Source organism: Epinephelus moara, chromosome 11 (assembly GCF_006386435.1).
Source record: "Epinephelus moara isolate mb chromosome 11, YSFRI_EMoa_1.0, whole genome shotgun sequence".
NCBI classification, from domain to species: Eukaryota; Metazoa; Chordata; class Actinopteri; order Perciformes; family Serranidae; genus Epinephelus; species Epinephelus moara.
The window spans coordinates 3293956-3313899 of record NC_065516.1 but is presented as its reverse complement, the minus strand read 5'-3'; the positions used below and the strand labels follow the sequence as shown (position 1 = coordinate 3313899).

At 40.7% G+C, this 19944-nt stretch overlaps 2 protein-coding genes across 4 annotated transcripts in view; one reads left to right on the top strand and one right to left on the bottom strand.

Annotated features, from left to right (window-relative positions):
- nrn1a (neuritin 1a) overlaps positions 1–19944 on the bottom strand; it is a 544743-nt gene that overhangs the window by 398585 nt on the left and 126214 nt on the right. The gene's annotated exons all lie outside the window — the stretch shown is intronic.
- The window catches only part of fars2 (phenylalanyl-tRNA synthetase 2, mitochondrial), a 223771-nt gene that overhangs the window by 79982 nt on the left and 123845 nt on the right, over positions 1–19944 (top strand). For all 3 annotated transcript variants that reach the window (XM_050056506.1, XM_050056505.1, XM_050056507.1), the window contains exons 3-6: positions 8275–8612; positions 14000–14086; positions 14389–14448; positions 16831–16999. In XM_050056506.1, coding sequence (XP_049912463.1) covers positions 8293–8612; positions 14000–14086; positions 14389–14448; positions 16831–16999 — 636 coding nt within the window. In that variant the 5' untranslated portion in view covers positions 8275–8292. The remainder of the gene's footprint in view (positions 1–8274; positions 8613–13999; positions 14087–14388; positions 14449–16830; positions 17000–19944) is intronic.

Sequence of the window (19944 nt, the reverse complement as noted above, 5' to 3'; positions counted from 1 at the left end):
TGTGTGTGTGTGTGTGTGTGTGTGTGTGTGCGCGCGTGCAGGCTTTATATTTTTCTGCAGCATGTTGCCCGTCTGGAGTTTACGTCTAAGCAGCATCCATTCCATCGCGTTCACCTGCGTGTGCGTCTTATGTGGCACTGTAACCTCTGCGACGGCTGTGTTCGTCTGAAGCGTCACATTTCCTGCAGTCTGGCATTTTTCTGTCACATCCACACAGTAACAGTGCTGAGGAGCTTTGTTTCACTTTAAGACACAAGTTTATCTCTCCATCTTTTTGACATGTGGTGGGTGGGGTTTTTTTGTGGTTTTTTTTATTTTTATATTTTGGATGGCAGGCTGCAGCTTGTCCTTGGCGGCGTCTCTGTTGCCACCTTTAGCTGACTGGCAGCGTCAGAAGTCACATCACAGCTTCACTGTTGGCTGGTGCCATGCTGGTTAGTCAGAACAACTTCTTGGCAACAAAACAAGGGATTTTCTCAGCAACTTTCACACATGATGAATCATGTTTCACTTCCTCCAGAGCTACTTACACTCTATCTGCCTCTGCTGCACACAAATCTGTCATGTTTCATACCTGACGCCTCTATTAGTTCTTTTTGGTTCTGTATTAATATGACTCATGGTTCGAAGGTGACCAGTTGACATGCAGTGATGAAGTCTGGAGGATCACTACATGAACATAGACCTCAAGTTAGCTCTTTAAAGAGTCGTGAGAAGGATCTGAATCAGGAGGTTTTACAGATGAACAATAACCTGAAGTTGCTGTTTGGTGCCTCCCCCATGAATCTGATGTTGCTATGTCAATGTGTACACTTCTTAAAGTTGTATGGTCCCCAATAATCTGTTTCTGCCTAGTGAGACATTGCCAAACAGATGGATGCTAAATAGTCGCCTCAGTGTTACAAGTGTTTCCTGTGCATTAGCTTGTTGGTTGCTAAGGTGTTAGCAGTGTTTGCTATGGTTTGGTAACTAACATCACCCAAACACAAGAACAGCTTCTCTCCACAGACCACCACTATGATAAACCCTTATCAACAGTCACAGTGTCAGGAACAACCTCTGTGCAATAACCCTGTTATGTTGGGACAAGTGCCTCCACTGACATGACGAGAGACCAATTACTTGGTTTGGTCGATTAATCAGCACCCGGAGGACATTTTGTAAACAATCATCATTGGAGAAACTTGGCTCTGATAATGGCATTCTCTAAGTTATAATCCCCAGTTATTTACATTTCAATATTTTCTGTTATAATCTGTAATCAGCCTCCACCAGTCACATCCCCACGACTGGAGCTGAAGAGAGGAGGGTTGTCTTCAATGATCAGTGGGTACAGCTCCAGAGAAAGCAGCTCCCTTCTGCTGTGTGACTATGTCTTAATGTATGGTTCTTTATTTTAAGATGCATGAAATTTTGGGCTTGACCACAACAGCGGGGCATAGTCCATGATTGAGTGAATACCACCACTTCTGTTTCAAATTAAAAGCCCTCTTTCATACATGGTCCTGACAAAGGCTTTGACCTCATCTTGTTAACATAGAGGGTGCGCTTGGATATACTCACAAACTGGCACAAATTGGACCGTTTGTAAATTCAAAGCACTGTTGGAATGTCCCGTTCAGTTTCCCAGAGCACCACGCTCTCTGAGAGGCAGAGCGCACCCTGGGCAATCTGTCTCAGGAGACAGAGCAGCAGAGTGTAGAGTGGAGTGAAACATTCGTAAATTCATGTAGAAATAGAATAGAACTACAGCACTCTCAGTTCAGCGTAGAGTGTCAGATTGGATTTATGAGCGCACCCATAAATATCATCACTGTAGATAGTTATTTTTTTTCTGGTTAATTGTTTAGTAAAATTGTAAAAAATGGCCAGTTGACATTTTAAAATGTCCTGTATTGTTTGATAGGAGAACAAAACTCAAAGATATTCAGCTATAAACAGAGAAAAGCAGCCAATGCTCACATTAAGGATTTTAGAACATGCACAACTGTTCTGTAGAGACCAGTGTAGGTTCTAATGTGTGGTAGAGTAATAAAGTGTTTCATAGTTGTAAATAAAAATAAACATTTGACTTTTAAATATTCGTGCCACATGTTTATAGATTGAGTCATTTGGATAAAGTCACCTCTGGTCCTCTATATTCTATCACAGTGAGAACAAAACCTCAGTACTGACTGTACCAGACACCACTCCAAGGTCATCTTGTGTTTTTGTGTTGAACCATACTTAGTGAAGATGTTCTGGGTTAAAAAGTGAAAGTGTGAAAATTAATAAATGTGGCAGCTTCGTGCTTCATGTAGTCCCAGCTCTGTCATCACACATAAAAAACAGATATGAGCGGAGACGTGCAAAGAGTTTCACCGATAAACAACCAAAAGCCAGAGCCTCCCCCGCCGGACTCATTAAAGTTTGATCTGATCTAATATTTTCATTTGCTCATCCTCACCACTCTGTGTTTAAAAAATCCATGTGATCGTTTTCCTCTTCAAAAATCTCTCTGATTTCCTTCTTCTCTGTTTTCTTTTTGCAGCTCTGCTCTCAGATCTAATGCTTTCAGGGTCACAGGCAGGTCTGTGTCACCTCTGACCTTTTGAAATGAGTTAATATTCTGCAGCTTGTTGTTTATGAAAGCTGTGAGAGATGTTCTGACTTTAAACAGTTAAAACTGAAAAAAAGTGACAAGAGATAACACAAAAGTTTTCAATCAGATCAGTCTAGAATCACAAGATGTTACTGTAAAAACGACATATAAACTCAACTCAAAGCAATAAGTTCATTCTTTCAAAGAATATTGTAACAAGGAGTAAATGCAACCAGGAAATCTGATCAATCAATTAGACATTTAGAACGTGATTAAATCAGCATGACAGCACACCATCCTCATCTCCAACAGTATTTCTCAATTCAACTTCCAGAGCTAAATCAAAAACCAGTACACTACAGTCCTGATGCAAAATGGATTGTTTTGTTTCTGCTGTCTTTAATAAATATTATTTATAGTGCTGTTAGATTGCTGCTGGAGTGGCCCGTTAATACAGCTTCAGGCCTCCCTTGCATGCAGCAAGCCAGAGAGCAAACAGTTTTTTAGAGAAACATATTGGGTTACATTGTTACCTCCACAATTTCCATTTTTCCGCCCTAGTGTGTCAGCAGTGTGAAGAATTAGGGGGATATATAGTGTATGAATACTATCATGTAAATATAATATTATGCATTGAATATGTTTTCATGAGTGTATAATCACCTAAAAATAAGAATCGTTGTGTTTTTGTTACCTTATAATGATCCGTTTATAGCTTCATAGGGAGCGGGTCCTCGTCTGTGGAGCTCCATGTTGCACCAACATGTTTCTACAGTAGCCCAGAATGGAAAAACCATGGACTGTATTAGGGATGCACAATAGTATCTGCATGTCAGAAGAAGAGACTTGATGATCACTGAAATAATAGGGAAAAAGGTAGATACATTGATATCAGTATCAGTTACTGGTCAAATGAGTTGTTATATATCGGCATATTGGATATTGGCAAAAGAGCCAATATATTAAGATGGACAACACATCTCCACTTACCCATTCTATACAAAAATGAAGCCAAAATATCCTGATGCTTCTCCTGCCATCTGGCGCAGTGGTGACATCATTTGGAGCCAGAGTCTGCGCAGATGCAATCGCTGCTGGTATTGAGTTTCCATCTGTACACCTGTCCAACCAGTCACGACCAGCGCCACTGATGGTAAGCATACCAATTGGCACACACAGCTGTCAATCATGACCTGTATCTCCCTTTTTTAACATCAAATTACTAATTAAAACCAAACTTATCAGAAACACTTGAACAAACATCAATGTGATTAAAAACTCCCTGAAATGGCATGTACTTATAGTTGTAGTTTTTAGTTTGGCCCGTGTCCCATTATATCACATACTACAGCCAGCCACCAGGGGGTGATCAAGATGTTTTGGCTTCACTTTTGGGGAGCTGTCATGCTGTCCTTCTTTTTATACAGCCTATGAGATGAACCAATCACTGGCTTTAGAAAGGGCCATTCGCATTTTCACATTCTTGCGTTGGCCACTGTAGTTAGCAACTACACAACAGGAGAGTTGAAAAAACACTGTATTTTTTTTAATGTATTTATTTTTGTAAAGATGAAACTGCTTTATTCAGTGCATTTATCAGTTTAAATCACCTGGGCTGTTTTGTTTTGGAGAGGAAGAGGCCTCTGTGAAAAATTAGGCCTCCTGGTAAAAACCTCCTGAACCTCTGGATCTTAAAGATTCGTAGTGTAAGATGTTGGCAGATTTAGTGGCAACCAGCTGAAACTTCTCCTAGTTAGAATTCCCTCAGTGTTCATTGTTCAGTAAGTTGTCACTGGGAGCTGAATAATCCAAAGGTGGCTGCAATCTGCAAATCTTCACCACTAGATGCCACTAAATTCCCTCGAATCTTTCACACTGGACCTTTAAAAGACCAACAAGTCCTCCAAATTAAATATCAAAATATATGTGCTCTGATCTGATGGCCCGATCAGCTAGACAACATCAATTGTCTGTTACAAATCACTGTTTCAAAATAGATCTGTTTAATGATGTGACACTGTCAGTGTTTGCAAGTTCATATTTAACAAGAACCAGCTTAAAGTTCTTGTGAGTTGTTGGTCAGTTTGCTGCACTGGTTTGGTATCATTTTGCAGTTTTGCAGAAATCCAAATGTGTTTAATTTTGCCTGAAATTTTTACATTTTCAAAGATACTTAAAACCAACCAACACATGTGTTGGATCATATGTCAGCAATGGAGGTTTTCACTTTGTGTCTCCATCTTTGTTGAGCTCCAGTTCTCTGCAGTTTATCAGACATACACTATGTGTGTATTTACTGAACATGTGTGTCCGTGTGCGTTGGCGTCCATATGTGCATGTGTGGTGGTGTTTGGTACCATGGGAACAGACATATGGTGATGATTACATGCTGGGAAGAAGTCACTCCCAGTGAGATGAAACGAGGAGCTGAGATGGAGATGAGATATTTTATTTTTTTATATTTCAGTTAGTGTCTTTTAAATCGGTCTGAACCTTCACCCAGCTGCACAACACTGCAGGATCACGTACACCACGGCAGGTCGAACTATATATTGTCTGGAAATGTCACATGACCTTTTCTCATCATGTAAGATGAAGGGCTTCTTCACCTTTTCCAGACCATCAGGCATTTCTCAGGTCCACAGAGTCTGTCACTGCACTGTGACGGCTGCATGGGTTTTGAATTATTATTGAAGATTTGGTCATCAAAGTTTTAATCCTGATGGTCTTTGATCAGACGTACAAGATTGTTTAGAGCTGAAATGATGTGACAAACAAAGGCAAAAATGACAAACCTTCTTTAACAACAGCTGCTTTTCTCTGATTTGCTTAAATATGAATTGAACATCTTTGAACTTTGAACTCTTTGTCAGACACAAAGACATATTTCAAGATGTTACCTTGGACCCTGGTAAAGTGTTATGGATGTTTTTATACTGTTTTCTGACATATTTTTTTATATGTAAAATGATCAATCTAAAAATTACATACATAATCCTGTGTGTATCTTGACGCATGAAATGCTATCTGCAACAAAAAATATCATGAAATATTTATTCAAAGACCTTTCTGTTTGGTTGGCGATTAATTAGTTGTTGTTTGCCCCTAAATGAAAATAGGAGCATATTTGGGAATACGGTGTATGGTGTATGTATGTTTTTTGGATAATTATTCTTTCATATGTAAAGTCGTTGGCATTTTGAAAAATAAATAAATGACATTGAAATGAGTTACTGACAGTAATGTAAATGTTGGTTAGGTTGTCAATTAGGAATCTTAACAACTTGCTTTGTTTCAGTTAAATCGGCTGTTCCCCAGAGGATGAACTTTGGCTGACCGGTGGCTTGCTGTATCAGGGTCCTCCAGGTCCTCAGGAGTGGGAGGGGCAAGGGGTGTATTTGGATTGAGCCAGAGTCACACACATTTACACAAATTGGAGGCCCATTGTGGTCCTTGATATAAAGATAAAGGTCAGCTGACCGAACAACATTATACTGCGATTAAATTCACACAATTAATACTTAAATCATTATCAATAAAACTGCTCAAAGTCAAACATCTTAAGAATAACTCTAAGACGTTACTTGTGACCAGAATTATTAGCTTACAATTAAAATGTCACCACAAGTAGGATAAAGTTATTCACGTGTTAGAAAAATAAGGGGACACAAAGCGCTTCCCTGTGGGACTCCATAGATTGATTTCTAAAATCTATAAATCTGTAAGTGTGAAACCCTTCCAGCTCTGATGGAAAATTCTACTGAAAGAACAAAAAGATGGCTAAAAGTGACACTCATTAAATATCACCCCCCCAGTGTGTTATATCCATGGACTTGCTTTGAACAGTCACATGATGTAAGATTACATTGTTGACATACAACTGTTTACAACACATGTTAATAGTTATCAGCACAAAGTGTGCTCTCTGGGTGATTCAGATGTACAAGGTTGTTGCCATACAGGAAGTAAAAGTCACTTTAGTTGTTACATGAAGAGATGTCCTGCTCCTCTTTTCTAACCATTATAAAGCAGTAAGTGTAGTAGGTATAGTGGTTGATGTTATACCTTATATAGTGTAATCATTTTTATGCTGTTAGCAGAGGTGGTGTTGGTTTCAGGCGATGTGTCCCGCCTCCACTGCAGGAAACCCTGTTAACACATCAGTGCTCTGCAGAGGACTTCTGTCTATGTTGGTCTTTACATGACCTTTGCTTTAGTGCCGGTCTTCGGACAAATTATAAACTCTGTACACAAGACAAATAATGGCAGAGTTGCCGTGACCTTTACTGAACATATTCATGCTTTTCAGAGAAAGAAGTTTTGGATTTCACAAAAAAAAAATCTTGAGTCCGTCTTTCCAACTATCAACATATTGTGGGGTGTAAAGATCATTGTAGCCTGTAGGGGTCATTGTCTGTGCTTTTACTGCTGTCAGCTCAAATTATGCCTCTACATACTTTACTTTTATGTTCCTGTTAAAGTCAGAATGACCTTCAGATGTCCCATTACCCAAGAACCAGTTTTGTATTATGTGTGTATGTGTATGTGTGGGTATGTGTGTGTGTATGTGTGTGACCTCAGCATTGCCCTGTCCAGTCCAGTATAATATGACACCAGCAGCAGAGCCGAGGTAAAAGCTTCATGGATTTAGGAACAATAATCCATTTTGCTGCAATGCCACTGCAATGCAACACCCCTTTGTCTTGTTCAGGGTGTGTGTGTGTGTGTGTGTGTGTGTGTGTGTGTGTGTGTGTGTGTGTGTGTGTGTGTGTGGACAAATATTTGAGTGGGACAGATAAAAGGGCGACTGTCTTGTCTTCTGTCAGAGGTTGAATGATGGAAAGAAAGAAAGAAAAGGACAGGGAGGAAAACATGAAACAAAGCGCGTCTACTAACCTTTTGATGTTTTGCCCATTTCTGCAATTATAAGCTAATTAGTAGCTGTCACCTCGTCTGACCTCCACTGAGAAGCTGCTGTGTTTTGTTTTTATGATCCTCTCCGACTCACACCCTGCTCATTTCCCTCTCCGCTGTCCAACTGAAATGATGAATCTGAGCCTCTTTGACTGATCGACGAGCACTGACACTGGTCTTTGCTCAGCAGCAAACTGCAGACAGACACAGTCAGAGACTAGCTGTCGAACATGGTGGAGCATTTAGCAGCTAAAGAGACAAATATTTGCCTCAGGAGTTGGTGGAGACCAAAAATAGGGTTAAAAGAGAGAGAATATTGCAGTCTCTCTGGAATGTTGCACTCACAACAGGTAATGCAAATTCAGCCAATCCCTGTGCATTCTGCACAAGTGTGCAATTGTGTCCATTCACTGCAACTTTTCTCACTCAAATTTGGCTATTTTAAACAGGTAAAATCTCATTTCATTGTAGCGCTGCATGCAGCATGTTGATTCACTTAGCTCCTCTCTCTGTTTGTCATGACACTACTGCTGCACCTGGGACAGTCACACACTCACATGACTAATGTTACCCAACATTTATTACAGGTATAACAACATGTCAAGACCTTAAAAACGAAAATGTAACAACAATTAATGTTCAACAAAACAGAAATGTGAAATGTTTAAAAAATCCTCTGTCTTTGTTCTCCCCTTCATGTCTGTGGGTTTCTATCCCGCAGGCACATGCTAATGCTAATGCTAATGCTATTATAACTTCTAATGTCTCTCTCTCTGCAGCTCCATGGACCAGTCATCATGAGACTTTGCAACACCTCCGTGTCCTCGCTCCTCCCCCTCCTTCAGTCCCCGCCCCTCCCTGGGCTCCACCGCTGCTGCCTGTCAACCCTCTTAGCCAGTGGCAGGGCAGCATCGTGCAGACGCCTCAGCACAGATGGACCCGCCCCACAGCATGTGATTGGACAGGACTCGGTGGAGGTGTTGGGCAACTCTTATCCTCGCGATGACTTCACCAATGTCACACCAAAGATCTTGGCCAAAGTTGGACGTAACCTCCACAACCAATCTCATCATCCTTTATGGCTGATTAAGGAACGTATCAAAGCTCACTTCTACAGGTACGTTTTGAGTAAAGATGAAGTCCTCCACCGTGTTAAGTGCAGATTTGGCACCATTACCTGTTAAATATCAAATATTTGACCATCAATACTTGAAAAATCACTGGTACTAAGCAGAACAAACATGAGCAACCAAAACCTGCAGAACTACTGTCATTCCCCTCAGCCTTGGCTTTGTTTTTAGTGCTAATTAGCAGATGTAAGCATGCTAATATTCTAAACTACAATGGTAAACATGGCGAATATAATACCTGCTAAACATCAGCATGTTAGCATTGTCATTGTTAGCATGTTAGCATGCTGATGTTTTAGCTCACAGCACCACTGTGCCTCAGTGCACCTTCTCTCATCTCCTAGCATGACTGTAGACTCTCATTAAAGGAACACTTAAGCCACAAAATGACCATTTGTTTATCAGTTACTCACCCATTGTTGTATTGAATTCTTGAAGAAAACTTTTTTTCTTCTATGCCTCTGTAGTGAACAAAGACTCCAAAAAACAGATACATTTTTTGATGGATTTAAGTTATTGGGGTTCAGGTTTAACAACAGCAAAACTATATCAAAACATCAATTTACAAGCTCTCATACAACATGTGAAGTATAATGCAAGTGTCATTTATCCAGTGGTATGCTCTGTACTTCAAAACAGACAGCCCTTTGTGACAGGCAACTGAACCAAAAGTGCAACTTATATATGCTCTCATCAGAACCAAACTCCATTGACTGAGCACAGAAGCTGCTGGTCTACCACCTCCTTGATCAGTTTGTTTGTGTTTTTGTGTGACTTTGATGTTTTAAAAGATTTGTTGGGATTAGGGGTGTTCCAATATTTTGGTATTGATGATAACCATTATATCTTACATTATATCTCACTAGGCTTCTCACGATACCCGTATTTCAGTAGCCGATACCGATACCAGAGAATTTCCACGATTCTCTGACGCTGATGGCGCCACTGGCCGCGCACATGTGAGTGATCGATGTTGACAACGTGTGTGTCGGCTTCGTCGAAGGTGTACCAAGTGCAGCGCGATGCTGGTATATGACAGCAAAAAGACGGGGACCTCAACACTTAAGAGGCACATGATGAAGGCTTGCCATGGAAAGAAAGACGAGACTCAGCCTTCAATGTCCACGTTCGTATCCTTAAAAAAAGTCAGGTTTAAACCGGGCTCGGGCTCGGGCTCATAATTACAGTTAAAGGGCCAGGCCGGGCTCTGACAGAACGTGCACGGGCTTGGGTGGGGTCAGGCTGGATTTTTTGGGCCCGATCTAAGCTCTAGCACTTGTAGAAGCCATTGCTTCTAGCAAAGACAATGGAGAACAGGCGTTCTTCGGTGCTCGTCCTCGGCACAGACTGATGCGTGTATACTGCCCCCGTCAGTTCCGACAGGAATCGACACAGCCCGCTGAGGGCAAAGTTGTCCCATTATTGTGTAAATAATGCAGCCCCTCTTTAATCATTCCTGTTTGTTTCTGCTCTCGCTTTGTTGTTTGTTGCCCTCTCACCATTCATCAAGTTTAATTGCTCATTGTACAGTTATGGTTACAGACTCTCTTTGCACCTCCCTGCACTAGTATTTTGAGTGTAATTCATTTGTGTCAATAAACAAAACACACAACAAACAAAGTTTAAGATGAATATGACTGAAAGCATTTATTTATTTATTTTTTTCAAATTTTCTGTAGATATCACAATGATATCATTATCATGAACTCTTTAGGCCATAATAATCGTGTGAAAATCTGATATTGTGCTAGTCTAACTAGAGATCCACCAAAGTCACACAATAATACAAACAAACTGATCGAGGCAGTGGTAGACCAGCAGCTCCTATATTCAGTGAGCTGAAATTATTGTTTTTGTCAGTGGAGTCTGGCTTTGAAGAGAGCATAGATAAGATTAATTTTCAGCGGTTCTCTATCAAAAAGGGCCGTCTGTGAAATACTGAGCATACGATAAATGAGTCTTGGATTATACTTGCACAAGTTGTGTGGGAGTTGGTAAATTGATGTTTGATATAGCTTTGTTGTTGTTACATGTGGACCCCTATGACTTAAATTCACTTAAACTGTTTTTGATTCTTGGTTCACTGAGGAGGCATGTGAGATGGACAAAGTTTTCTTCATGAATTCAAGGTAACACGAGGTGCATAATTGATATACAAATGGTCATTAGGGAGGTGGTGTATTCCTTTAACTATGTCAGATTTGCAGTGAGCTAAAAAATGTTCTATTGTTGTCTTTATATGTGAATCTTCACACTTGAGGTGTGAATGTTCACACGACCCCCTGTTTAATGTCCTCAGTGTGTCTGTGTTCTCATCTTCCAAATAAACCCAGGTTGTGCTTTAAATCAGCTGCTGCTGTGTCTCCACATCTCATATTTCTGAGCTCTTTCTGTATTTTCGGAGTACAAACTGCTGACTGACTCTCTCCGCAGGCTCTATGTGTCTTCAGGGACGGTCGGGTGTAAAAGTTTGCTGCAGTAAAATATCGTTACGCTGCTGGTTATATTCCACACTCGCCATAAAAAACCAACTCGCACAGCAGCGGGCGCATCAATGCTGCATTAATAAGTCATTAAGTAGTCATTGAGTGTGTTGTGTGACAGTGGTTTATGGCTCTGCCATTTCACAGGTCGTGAACTTTACTCTTTAGAAAAGCCTTTGTGCTCTGATAGCAGCAAGACAGCACACTCTGAGGACACCTGAGGGCTGCTAGGTAATTTTCAAACAGCATGAAAACTTGATCAACAGATACTTTCATTGATGTCTGGTCAAAGCAAAAATAAAGGTGTAATGAGTTTGTCACACCAGATAAAAATTTATTATTAACCACCCAGCCAAAGCTGAATAATTAAAAATATTGTCGCTGAAGATTCTCAGTCATCCAGGTCATGGAAAGTGCTATAGTGCTATATTGTAGGCAACTGGACTTGGTTGCATTTCTTGAAGACGTTTCCTTCTCAGCGACACAGCCACACACGAGACACTGTGGCATGATTCTACCAGTGGCTACAAAAAGAAGGCCATAGATTATCTACAAAAACTGGAAAATGACTAAGTCATTGACAGACCACTGTATTATCAACTTTACCCTGGTGAGGCCATCCCATGCATCTATGGACTCCCCAAGATACATAAGGAAGGAGCACCACTAAGACTCATAATCAGCAGCATCAACTCAGTCACGTACAACCTCCCCAAACACCAAGCTATGATCCTAGCTCCCCTGGTTGGTAACACTCCACACCATGTACAGAACTCTCAGGATTTTACCAACAAGACCAAAGAGGTAACACTGGAACTATGGTTTCATACGACGTCACTTCACTTTTCACTTGCATTGCTACCAAAGAAGCAGATAAGACAGTGAGGAAATGTCTGCTACAAGACAGCTTCCTTCCTATCAGGACCAAATTCACCCCAGACTACATTTGTGACCTGCTGGATCTCTGTTTGACCACCACCTACTTCAAGTACAGCAAGGGTTTCTACCAACAAAAGCACGGCTGTGCTATGGGCTCACCGGTGTCCCCTGTAGTGGCCAACCTTTACATGGAAGACGTCAAGAAGAGAGCTCTAACCACCTGTGTCAAAATCGAAACTAAGGAATTGGAAACCTTCACGGAACACATTAATGCAGTGGACCCCAACATCAAATTCACACGGGAGGTTTTCAGAGGACACAGTTTACCCCTCTTAGACTGTGCAGTACACATTAAAGAGGACAGAAACCTAAACATTGAGATGTACAGAAAACCAGCACACATGGACCAATACCTGCTGTTTGACTCTCACCACCCACTGGAGCACAAGTTGGGAGTCATCAGGACACTGAATCATTGGGCCCACCAGGACAGAGGGGAAGGTGAAGGAACAGAAACACATCAGGGAAGCACTTAAAACCTGTGGCTACCCTAACTGAGCCTTTGCAAAAACCTCTAAAAGACCCAGAGCAGACAGAGAGGAAGAGACACAAAAATGTAACAACATTGTCTTTCCTTATGTCGCAGGAGTAACTGAGAAACTCAGGAGGATTTTCAGACACCACATCCCTGTGCACTTTAAATCCAGTAACACACTGAGACAGAAGCTTGTCCACCCCAAGGACAAAACACCCAGACATCAGCAGAGTAATGTAGTGTATGCAATTCAGTGCAGCCAGGAATGCACCGATTTGTACATTGGTGAAACAAAACAGCCACTCCACAAGCATCTTGGATGAGAGGCAAAAAGTTTTCAAGGAAAGGCAGTATATAAAATTAGGTTTCAAAATTAGGACAAAATGAGCAGTATTCTCTGCTCTTAGATTCTGGAGACATGTTCTCTGAAGGAGCTGAGCTGAAGATCCAGCCGCTGCACAATGACAGGCACTCATTAGCAACTTACTCAGTAAGACAAAGCACATACATGCACACCTCCCGACCTGAAGAATGAGCTGCTGCATAGGGAAAGACTCTTGCTAGCAGCTAAACTTAGTAGTGCAAAGCACACACGACTCCCCGAGTCGAAGAACGATCTGCCGCGCAGCTATAGTCGTTAGCAGCTAACTCAGTAGCACAAAGCGCAAACATCCCCTGAGGTACAGAATGAGCGGCCACGCAGCTACAGACTCTCGTTAGCAGCTAACTCAGTAGCGAAAAGCACTGACGACCATCAAGCTGAAGAATGAGCTGCCAAGCTACAGACCATTGTTAGCTGCTAAACCAGTAGCACAGTAATTTACACAACCCCTGAGCCAAAGATCAAGCCTGAGCCAAAAAGGATGGATCATGGGGAGTACCACCAGTTGGTCCAGGAGCTTTGCCTCCATGATTGCCATTTCCTGGCATATTTTGGGGCAGTTGGACAAGATGTCTGTCATCGGGCTGAGCATAGCAAAAATGAATGAAGTGGTATAGCTCTGGGTATCCAGCAACCGCTACCATCAGTGTCTCCTCCATTATTTACCAACTGTAAACTTGTTGTCGAGACCACCCCAGAAGGCCCACCTCTCGATTCATTTGATTTGACAATGGGAAAAAAGCTGAGATGATGAGGGGCGCTTTTCCGCTCTGAGTTGAAGTTTTTTCAACTTCTGGCAAGAATGCCAGGTGCCTAGAGCGCAGAAACATGAGGCGCATAGCAACGCAAAAACAGTGAGCAAAAAGCATCACTTATTAAAAACAATCACAAAAAGCTGCCTTCAGCTGCTAAAACACTTTCTGTGTGATCAGGACCTAAGTGGCTGTTAGTTACATGCCTCTCTCTATTTTAAGATATATTCAGGTTGTGGATTCTCTGTGAAGCTGTTTGTTTGTGTCAGTCTTTGTTGTTGTTTGTTTACGCTGCATGTCTGCTAATCTATCAGCCATCACAGCTCTCTCCATTCCTCCACAGTGCCTACATTGGTCGCTGGGGCAACCCACTTTTCTCTGTCCATGACAACCTGAGCCCGGTGGTTACCGTGGAGCAAAACTTTGACAGGTCAGCAGCTTTATGATTGATTGATTGATTGATTGATTGGTTGACTAGGCCGAACATAAGCTTTCACAGACACATAAAATAGAAAGAAATAAATGCTATCAAAGTTCTGTTCACAGAGGAGGTGAGTGAATATATTGAGAGTTTTGATTTGTGAACTCACTGAAATGACGTGAACATCTGGAGAGTCTTTATTAAGACAGAATTCTTTTGTAGTTGCTGAAACATTTCACTGAACATGTTTTGAGTCAGTGAATTCTCCCAGTGATTTGTGAAGTGAGTCTTTTATATCATATGACTGACAGCTTGCTGATCCCGCCCGGCCATCCCAGCAGGAAGCGAGGAGATAACTACTACCTGAACAGGTGAGCGGCGCTGCTCAGCACCCACAATGCATCTGTAGTGATGTCTTTTCTTTGACTTTTCAATGTGCTGGTCTGTTGATGAATGTCACTCAGAGGTTTCTGAAATTCGACAAAAACAAATCAAAGTCTTGAAAACTTGTTGGAGTTTGTGTGTTCTCCTACTGACGTTGTGTGTTGTTGTCAGAAGGTCTACTGAGAATTAAACACAGTACAGAAGACTTAAAGTATCCCACAATGCACCATCACTGACTTCCCGTCATTGTGCAGACATAAATGTGTTATTTTACTTGTTATTAGGCAGTTGATACTGATCATCAGTTTGGAGCAGCATGTTACTGTTGTAGCTCTTACTTTATGCTGTCAATTGTTAAGTTCAAAATTAAATCATGAAATTCACGTTTTTGGTTTAAAAATAATAAAATGTTAAAAACATGCTATTTACATTTAATATGGGAGAAAACAAATAGTTTATTTACTGATAGTAATATTTCAGTATTACAAGTGTAAACCGGAAATGCTTTTATTTTGAAGTTTAAGGAAGGGACCTGTTGAGCATTGTCGTAAGCTTTAGGAATGACATGAGCATGAACCGAGATGCAGAAGTCTGTTAGTTTACCCCTTTCTTCTTTGTAAAACTGCAGCATATTGCCCAGGAGAATGTTCCTTTAGAGGGACGCCTGTTTTGGTCATTTGAAGCTACCAATACACTTCATATACACTCACAGGCCACTTTATTAGGTACACCTTCCTAGTACCTGGTCAGACCCCCTTTAGCCTTCAGAACTGCCTTAATTCTTCATGGCATAGATTCAACAAGGTGCTGGAAACATTCGTCAGAGATTTTGGTCGGTATTGACATGGTAGCATCACACAATTGGCGCAGATTTGTCGGCTGCACATCCATGATGCGACTCTCCCGTTCCACCACATCCCAAAGGTGCTCTACTGGATTGAGATCTGGTGACTGTGGAGGTCATTGGTCATGTTCAAGAAACCAGTTTGAGATGATTTGAGTTTTGTGACATGGTGCGTTATCCTGGTGGAAGTAGCCGTCATGGTCATAAAGGGATGGACACAGTCAGCAACAATACTCAGGTAGGCTGTGGTGTATAAACAGTGCTCAGTTGATTCTAAGGGGCCCAAAGTGAGCCAAGAAAATATCTCCCACACCATTAAACCACCACCACCAGCCTGAATCACTGATACAGAGCAGGGTGGTTTTGACCATGTCTACATGCCTAAATGCACTGAGTTGCTGCCACATGATTGGCTGATTAGCTATTTGTGATAATAAGCAGTATAATAACAGGTGTACCTAATAAAGTGGCCAATGAGTGTACAGTAAGCTGGCTTAGTTCACTGGATCCAAAGGGTCACCAGATAAATCTGAGGGGTTGTTACGTAATTAATGGGAGAGAAGAAGAAGAGCTCTGATACACAAATCTATGTAGATTTTTTGAGGATTTTTCTCTAAAAAAAATTTAAATAAATATTAGATAATTTATTCTTTTGGGCTTCAAACAGTCATTTAAATGAAACTATGTGAGAGGTTTAGATGGGAAATGTCTCTTTGATAGAACTTACAACAGTTCAGAGATATCTGAAAACTACACACTGTTTTTTTTAGATGTCACAAGCCAAAAAAAAGTTTTCAGCCATCATCTGTCTGCAAAGTAACATGTAAACACAGCGGTGGAATAAGTGTAGTGCAGTTAAAAGTAATATATTTCCTACTGAAACATAAGGGTGTGGAAGTATAAAGTAGCAGAAAATGTAAATACTCAAAGTACAAGAACCTCAACGTTGTAAGTACGTACAGTCCTTTGATTCTGTAGAGAACTGTAGAGTGTGCAGTGAGTTCATTTACCAGAGTCAGAATCAGAATTTAGAACGTAGTGAGGAGAGAATAAGAATGACCCAAGACTTTTCAGTCGGCTTCAAATCAGCAAACATTTCGACTTGAGAAGTTAGTAAATAAAAATGTATGTTTTCTGCACTGCTTGTTTTCTGTTTTTTATCCTTTAAACAATTACAATTTGTTGACTCATACTTGTTCTGCTGCTGAGTGCAAAATCTAAGGAGATGTCTAGGTTTGGTTGGAAATGGAGAGATGTTTTCCACTGGTTTTTAATAGGAATTTATTTCACAAAGCATATCATATGTCACACTATCCAGCAAAAACTGCTCAGTTGTTTGTCAATTCAAAGCTGTTCAGCTATACTTTAAAAAGGGAAAAATCAGAAGATATGTCAGGGTTTGGAAGAACGACTTGAATGCAACAAGTGCATGTTCCAAACCAGGCAATCTGTCAATCTGATTCATCACATTAAAACTAGTTTAATATCAGAAATGTGTCACTAAACAAATATGTCAATGTTCCAGGAAAACGATGCTCCGTGCCCACACCTCCGCCCACCAGAGGGAGCTGGTGAGCTCCGGCTTGGATGCCTTCTTACTGGCTGGAGATGTTTACAGGCGTGACGAGATCGATGCCAGTCACTACCCCGTCTTCCACCAGATGGAGGGAGTCCGACTCTTCTCCAACCACGAGGTCTGTGAGAGTGAGACTTTATAAGATAAAAATCATTTTCTGCTTTATAGCTACCTCCTATTGTAAACTTTTATTTAATAAACAAAAATAATATAAGACATAATATAAAGACTAGATTTGAGCTACAAATGTTTCATACATAAAAAGAAGATTAAGATATATTAATGGTTAGCCTTCCAGCTGTGCTGTTATTAGTAATTAGCAATAAGTAAATATGTTAAAGGTAAAATAATGCTAGGTTTCAAAATCTAAAATGTGAAAATGACAACCATTTTTGAGTTAACATGTTTTCATTCCTCAAATTAGTTAATGGGATCACACAGTGTTTGCCTGTGAGCCTTCATCACTATGAAGAACTTTAACTTTAAGGAATAGTTCACCCAAAAACAATATAAACTGTCAGGCTGATTGAAATGCTTTGAGGCTTCAAAGCTTCAATTGTTGGTATCGTAATCAGTGTCCAATCAGTATTCAAATAATCCATTTATATATATGCATTACCCAAAAAATCCCAAATAGCCCATAAATTAAGAAATTAGAATCCAACATAATTTATTAGCATTAATTATTTTCAGTTATTCTCTGACATTAACAGTTAGTGATAGTTTTTTGACTCCATCTCGCTCTCATCTAACATCAGTTTGAGTCCAGCACTACTGAAACTGTGACTGTTTGACATCACGTGACAGGCCAACAGACACACTAGCAAGATGCTAGCCAAGCATCTGGAATAGCTTCAACATTTGCATAGACAACCCCCAAAAATTCGAGTCTCAGATATGCCAAAGGAAACTACAATTTGGGCTACCACATCTGATTTGTGAAAAACTGACATTTGATGCACGATGCAGAGCATTTTGTCCATGACAAAAACAGGAACGCATAACTTCATTTAGGTCGGTTGAAGATTCGGGTTGCCATGGACACAGACACACAGACCTGAAAAAGTAATTGATCACTGATCATGAAGTTTAAAAAATTACAGAAACCTACATACTATTTTTGTCAAGTCATTTCAGAGCGATTCAGACTTTAGATGCACGCGGTGATTTGTCAGAACTGACATTAGACATCTTAATCATCCCAACAGCCGCACGAGACACAAGAGTAACCTAACTGCAACATCTGGTCAGGGGCTTTAAAAATAAAAAATTCTCTGCACTCAGATGTGTCACTTATGAAGTGTAAAGGTCTCACACGGCAGGGAATACAGTAGCCAACTAACTGCACAAAATAATGTGAAATAATTGGATAACCTACCTAAGACAGTGACAGCCTGTGCAGCAGTCGCTAGGTGATAAGGTAAACTTCCGTACTTCTGCTACCAGTTATAAAGAGTATAGACATATGGCCAGTCGTCGCTGTGTTCTACGCATTTTTACCTTTTTACAGACACGTGATCGTAAAGAAGAAAAAACAGAATAGCAGTCGAAGAATCTGGTTTTATTTGGAACTCTGAAGTTCTGAATTAAGAAATAATAGACATTTTCTGGGGCAGACGCTCAAAAAAAAGAGAACAATCCCAAGAAAACCAGAACATGTGGCAATCCTAACTACAACCAACAGCTTAGCCATCTTGCAAAGTATTCTTTTCTAGCTGTTTTTCCTAATGTTACTTTGACTTTGGAAAATGGATATGCAATATCAGTGCAAACAGATTTAAGGCCCAGACACACCAAATCAGCTTCAAAGAACAGAACAGCTGCCACATTTATCAACGCCCAATCATTCCTAAACTTTGATTTGTGAGATTTTTTTAAGCCCTTTTTAGATAGGAATTGTGCAGATTTGCAGGAAAGCCCAATCAGCAGTGGCAGTATAAAAACAAAATCAGGGAGTGCAGCAAAATGCCGCCTGCCTACTTTTGTTTATACAGAATGTGCCTTTTTCGGGGCAATGGGGGGCGTGAGCAAGTAACAAAATGTGTGGCGGCGATAGTCAGGCAGCGATTCTCTCGTAAATCGGCCAGTTCTTCACCGTCCCCATCATCTGACGGTTAATGGCCTCTTGGTTTGCGAGGACAAGGAGGGCGCGCAATTCTTTGTCTCCCCAGTTGCTCATATTTACAGTGTCTGTCAGGTTTGCGTTTCCCTCTTGCTACTAGCTGCTCGCTAATTCCTGCTATCAGCTGTTTCCTGTTTATCCACCGCCAGTGGCTCGCACGTGCAGCGTCAGCTCCTCCCACAAGTCATCAACAGCCCCTCCCGTTGTGGAAGGCCGCCTCGGTCTGTTTAAACTTAAAGGGTTCCGCCAATATGTCTACCCTACGAGGTGGAAAATTGGGCGCCACAGATCAACTCGCCATTCCGCCTCTGTGTGTAAGAACGCTCGTAGCTTGCCGGCAAAACGGCACAACATTCGCAGAAAATCTGGCAGTGTAAAAGGGGATTTAGCTTTAGTATTACCTTTTTTGTTCCATATATTTTAATGACCTGAAGTAGTTATATATGAACACAGTGAACAGGGGATTGTATCCTTTCCACTTACAAGTATGAATATATTTACCCAAAATAAACAAAACAAAGTTAACATTATTAGAAATGTTCTCATCCAGGTTGTCCATATAATAAACTACATCACCGTAATTAAATGACATGTATCATCCCTTTTAGTGACAAACATTTGTGAATATCTGACCAAAACAAATTAGCATTTAACATTTAAAGAATAGATGGCCAGTGGTTTCATCTTTTGAGGAACAAAAGGTTTGTGCAGTGAAATGTTTGTGCATCAGTCAAATACAGACTTAAAACTTTAATCCATGTACAGTGCATTACCGAGAGAACCTGGGCCCGTATTCACAAAGACGTCACTAAGACTAAAAGTAGCTCTTAGTGACGTCATTCTAAGAAAAATCTTAGAATTCCTCGAATTCTAAGATTTTTCTTAGAATTTTCCCTTGGTAAGATAAAAGTTATTCACAAAGCATCTTAGGCCTTAAGAGA